We start from the raw sequence: 5,535 nt of genomic DNA on the forward strand, positions 1-5,535 counted from the left end.
GCGAACGCCGACGGCCATCTCCCACGGCAGGCGCCGCGACGCCCGAAGCTGGATGATATCCTCGGTGGTGATGTTCGAGCCCATCCAGGAGCCCGACGGCAACGCCATGGACGGAAGAAGGAGTAAGAAGATGGACGACGGAGGAAGTTCTGCTTGGAGCAGCGGGCGCCGCAGTACGTCGGTTGCAAAGAGCGGAGCAAGAGCAAAGGTACAGGAAGGCGCGAGCGATAATAATGTCCGCCACCCCCCTGCCCCCCGATTTATAACCCTCGGTTCAAACGTGGGGGGTGGGATCGTCTGCACGCACCCGTTCCACTACCCCGCAATAAGTGCGCACGTACACGCGCAGTAACTGCCCGGGGAAGTGCAACCGGCCCCCGGACGCCGCAATAAATCCGCGCGCATGGACCAAGGGCGCGCGGCGGCGGACCCCAGCCCGTCACCCAGTCTCGTCACGCACGTGGCCTGTCAGGCCCCTCCGACTTCCGGGCACCATGTGGCGCCCGCGCGAAGCCTGAGGGATTGCCCCAAGATTCGATGGATTCCTTGGTTCCCGCCACCGTCGGGATGCCGCGATCCGATTTCCGAGAAAATCGGCACACAGTGGGTGTTGCCGGACCCGGTGCTTGCAGAATCCCCCTTGCTTAAGGGGGAAAACTGTGAAGGCACACTCATCCGAAGACGACGGACCTTCACAGCTTCGGGGACTACTGTCGGGGGATGAACCCCGGGCAGGCAACGGAACCCGGATCCTTTTCAAAAACAGTGGGGCCCGCATCGCCCCTCAAACCGGCACGCGCCCGGCCGGGTCGCTCAAACCGGCAAGGCCCGCAACCCGGCCAAACTCTCCCACCTGGCAAGGCACGTCGACCCGGCCTCAGCAACTAGCGCAAGACAGCCGAACTCGGCACAACCGAGGCTTCCCCAACAAGCCGACCCCACCCGTGGCGTGCACCGCAATCCAACCACGGGTCAAGCTCCCGTCCCATCCATGTCGCACGATGGGACGAGACTTCAATCACCGACACCAAGACAACAGTGCTTCGACCCATGCCTATGGTCAGCCGGAGCGTGGCAACAGTGCCCCTTACCTACCCGCTGACCGGGGCTGGCGCGGCAACAGTGCTCCCGCCCTCGCCGCTGACGACAGCAAGCGGCAGCCTGACGGAGAGCACTGTACGCGACTCGACTCAGCCACGCCCTGACGATCGACAAGACGGCACACAGTCCCCCTAGGCACGCGGGGCCCGCACCTAGGGGAACCCGGCGAACCACAAGCCCTCAGCGAGACCCAGCCCGGTATCTCGGACACCGACAATACGGACCCACCGACTCGGCGTATTACCATTGTAACCCTGGGTAGGTTGATCTATAAAACCCCCCAGGAACCCACGCCTACATGTACGAAGTAGCAGATGAGAAACAGATACAAGGGACAAGCAAGTAAGCATAGGACTAGCCACCAAACCACAACACCGGAGAGAAGGAGCAGCCCAAAGCCTTGGCCAGCTTCCTTCCTCTTCCAAACAGCTCCAGGAGCAACATTGTACTATCGATCATCCAACTACACTCGGCAGGACTAGAGGTATTATCTCTTCGAATAGCGGCCCAGGACTAGAGGTATTATCTCTTCGAATAGCCCCGAACCTGGGTATGTCCGGCGTCCCGCGCCCGCTCATGTCAACCTCGCCTCTGGAGCCCACCAGCGCCCTCGAGCATCCTCCTCTCTTTAGCCATCCCTTGAATTCTGTCGTGCGCCCACCACGACATGTAACCTCAACTCCTCTCTCTCTCTCTCTCTCTCTCTCTCTCAATACATGGGATGCTAGATGAGAATTCATAGTCTTAATTAACTCGTACGCTTCCTATGAACGTACGCATCCTGTAAACGGTCACCATCTCTTATGAATAAATACCACGCGGCTCTCACTGTTGGAGAGTAGCAACGCTTCAACCATTTTAACAAAGCAGATACAGCCATCAAGCAAAATTTTCCACGACATCTTATCTTCCGGGTCAACAAAATCTATCCTTCATATCATCAACAAAGCAAGCCCACGCCACGAAACGCGGCGACAAAAAACACCCGGCTGAAAAAGCAAACAATCTAGATTTTCGACATTATCCAAAAGCAAAATTTACATAACGTTAGGAGCTAGCTAGGTTTCCTGAGCATATCTCACTCTCCCTCCTAATGCTGCTGTCTAGTGCTTCTTAGGCTTGGCGACCAAGGCCTGGCAGCATGAGGCAAAAGCATCGGAAGCGTCGAGGATTGGGGGGAGAGTGAAGGGGGGGAGGACGCCCGCGCCATTGTCGTGAGCGAAGGTCAAGGCGTTCCCAGTGAGGGTGTGTGCCATCGCGGTCTGCTGCTTGTTGAGCCCCTCCATGATGCATGAGAATGCTGCGAAGGTGGCGCAGTTCTGAAGCAGCGCTTGTGGTGTACCTGGATTCAGACAAACAAGCGTGTAAGAAAACCATGCCACCAAAGCCTCAGCAACTTAACAAAATGAAAAATGAGACCAACCCAAGGGCTAACCCTCGTTGGCATTTTTTTATATAAGAAACTCCGCCAGCACCGCACGTCAAAGCAAAGGCTCGAACTCGGGTGGGCTGGCAGCTACCCCAGCTGCCTAGCCAACGGGTCGACGCCCCGTCCTCAACAACTTAACAAAATGATAGTGGAGCTTGGGGTAGAGAATGCACAAATGATCTCGACAAGATAAAACCATTCTTGAAATATCGTTTCAGTGCAAACTTCCTCTTTTCACAGACCAACTGAAGACACTTGATACAACACTGAATGAAATGGCATGACTCAAAAGCACATGTACTAGTAAAGCAGCAGAGGGATGCAGTGTGAATAAAGTAGGTATGCGTTATGCTTAAGAATGTCTTTAGCATACCACCAGCTTTGCTATATTAGCATCAGTGAATTATCCAGAATAAACGCATGAGCGGTCCAGTATAATTGGACAGCAAGATGTGAAGTCCTGGACAGCATCTCAATTTGTTTTTAAGGGCATTGGTTAATTAAATGGACTCTCATACACTCTTCTATAGTGGCTGCAGGACTCCATTAACAAGCAAGATAGGCAGTGAGTGCCTTTTACTGTCAAAATTGTACTTGGTGCTTCGTTATATCATTCAAAGAATAAGGCTCCTGATTTTACTGAATTTCTTACACGCGATATTGGACTTCTTGTAAATTAATTTACTTCAAATTCTATGATAATTATAATAAGCACTCCAGTCTTGTATTTCTGGGCAAACTTCAGTATACATTTGTGCTCGAGTTCTCTATATAAGTTTGATAACAAATATACATCATGAACTAGAAGCACACCTGAAAGTTATTTTATCACTCAATGGATAAATTACACAGTTCGCTGACAAACCGTTGTACTAATTATAACGTGCTCAAAGTGTTGATTACAAAGGGTCATCCCACAATCCACGCATAGGTGCTTAGCAGTTCATATTGACAGAACTTTTGTAGGCAATCCAGCAATATGAATAACAGTACAGAGTAAGTTGATCACCAGAAATTGAACACACAACCAAATATTGCTTGCAAGTACTACCAATTTTCTTCACAATGTTATGCAATACCACAGAATATCGCATTACAACTTCTCCATACTATACTAAACAATACCAAGTTCAATAATAAGTGAGCTGTGAAAATGTTGGTAGTTCAATGTGAATGTACCTGGAAAACTCAAAGCAAGACCTGTGCAACAACCAGCAATGCCGGAATTGATGACTGCAAAAGGAACATGTTAGTTCATACTATGTATCCAACTCCCAAGGTGTTACCAAAAAGCTGACCGCTGAACAGAACACATACTATCATCTTTCCCACGTAGCTTCCTCAACAAGCACAAAACCAAACTCTGGACGCCAGAAAGAACTGCAAAACTCTGATCCAAGAAATTTCTATCATTAGCAAAGCTTTTTATGAAAATGATAGTGCAATTTCCTAGTTAAGAATATGCACACAAAGGTGAACACTAACTTTGGCAGAAGACCCTGCATTCCCGAGTGAGCCCTTCAAGCCCTTCTTAGATAGCAAACCTTGTCCTGAAAACAGAATCCGTTATGCAACATAAGGATTTTGTGTGAGGAAGTTAAATCGGGTGTCACAGGTGTTGTTAGTGACAACATGTATACCAGTAGTGCTTCCGTTATGCTAACACAATAAGGATCAAAATCAAGATTTAATGAATACAAGGAATTGGAGACTAAATGAATACAAGGAATTGAAGATTAAATGAATACAAGGAATTGTATCAAATGTGGACAATCTTATACTCTTAGTCTACCAAGAACTGGGCGCAAAACCTACTAAGGCAACCAAATGTCATATATAATCAAGTTCCTGATAGGAATTGAACACCGATAATAGAAATTCACGAAAGTACCCACGACATGATTAACGGAGCCATCACCGCAGAGCAGAGTAATCCGGAAAAGGATAAGAGGGTGGGGCGGGGGGGATTACCATATCCAAAGATAGATCCGACGAAGGCGCCGCCGGCGAAGTCCCCGGCGGACCGGAGGACGCATACGGCTGGACCGGCAGCTAGAGGCGGCAGGGACAGGGACGAGCCCCCCTCGGCGGGGTTGGTGCCCACGTCGCCGTCCGACTCGTTGTCGCTCCTCGCCGCCATGTCCGTCCTCTCTGCGAGTTTCGTTATCGCTTCCTGTTTCGTTTGCCCAGGCCCAGGGTTGGAGTATAGGACGGGACTCCAGCCTCTGGTAAGCGGGTCCCGCTGCCAGTCCCTCCAAGGTTGTTGGGTAGGCCGGCCGGCCGGCCGGCTTTACAAGCCCAATCGAACAGCCATATTAAACAAGCCCAATCGTATGTCTCAGAAAAAAAAAAACAAGCCCCATCGTACCGCAGGACAGAGAAATCGTCCGTTGCAAGGTGCCCTCTAAACAGTTCTTCCAATACCACGTAAATCTCTGTGATGGCTAGGGTTCTCGTCCTCTCGGCGGCGATCTCGCCGCTGTTGAGATTTTCTCTTCCCCGATCCCGTCTCGTCTAGCCTCTCCCTGCTCGAATCGATCACGGGGTGATCTCTGTATCGCTACCCGATCTTGGCGGGGGAAGGCAGTCTAGCGGGAGCTCTAGGGTTAGGTCAAGGGCCCGGCGAGTAAGATTCTTCGCGCAAGGGAATAGCGATGGCGACCAAACCTTCTGGATCGGGAGATCAGGAGGATCTGGAGGCAATGATGAAGTAGTTGGGCCTCTCGGACAAGGACCTAGATGACGTGGTTGTAGATCAAAAGGCTCTACTGCCAGAAGCTACGAGGTGGATGGCAATTGCTAGGGTTCACATTGAGAAAACCTATAGCCAATTTTGGTTCTACAAGAACATGAGGTCAGCATGGGATCTCGTGCAGAGGGTCAATATACGCCCACTCGAGGACAACCTCTACACTATGCAATTCTCGTGCCTTGGGGATTGGGAAAGAGTGATGCTGGAGGGTCCATGGAATTATCGGGGTGATGCCGTGATCCTGACAGAGTAT

At 50.9% G+C, this 5,535-nt stretch overlaps 1 protein-coding gene across 1 annotated transcript; it reads right to left on the reverse strand.

Moving 5' to 3' along the window:
* Positions 1 to 1,972: 1,972 nt before the first annotated feature.
* Positions 1,973 to 4,795, reverse strand: LOC123093143 (chloroplastic import inner membrane translocase subunit TIM22-2). The gene is made up of 5 exons (XM_044515053.1): positions 4,502 to 4,795; positions 4,016 to 4,080; positions 3,848 to 3,920; positions 3,710 to 3,763; positions 1,973 to 2,443 (listed from the first exon to the last, which is right to left on the reverse strand). The coding sequence occupies exons 1-5, from the start codon at positions 4,668 to 4,670 to the stop codon at positions 2,205 to 2,207; spliced, it is 600 nt and encodes a 199-aa protein (XP_044370988.1). The 5' UTR covers positions 4,671 to 4,795; the 3' UTR covers positions 1,973 to 2,204.
* Between the last annotated feature and the right edge of the window lie 740 nt (positions 4,796 to 5,535).

The sequence above is a fragment of the Triticum aestivum genome, chromosome 4B, assembly GCF_018294505.1.
Source record: "Triticum aestivum cultivar Chinese Spring chromosome 4B, IWGSC CS RefSeq v2.1, whole genome shotgun sequence".
Taxonomy (NCBI): domain Eukaryota; kingdom Viridiplantae; phylum Streptophyta; class Magnoliopsida; order Poales; family Poaceae; genus Triticum; species Triticum aestivum.

Bases quoted from the DNA above. Each gene is read 5' to 3' on its own strand.
- LOC123093143 (XM_044515053.1), bottom strand. From the start codon at position 4,670: ATGGCGGCGAGGAGCGACAACGAGTCGGACGGCGACGTGGGCACCAAC. The intron at 4,081-4,501 runs GTAATCCCCCCC...TTCTGTTTTCAG, and splicing joins CGGATCTATCTTTGGATATG to GACAAGGTTTGCTATCTAAG. The intron at 3,921-4,015 runs GTTAGTGTTCAC...TTCTTGGATCAG, and splicing joins ATGCAGGGTCTTCTGCCAAA to AGTTTTGCAGTTCTTTCTGG.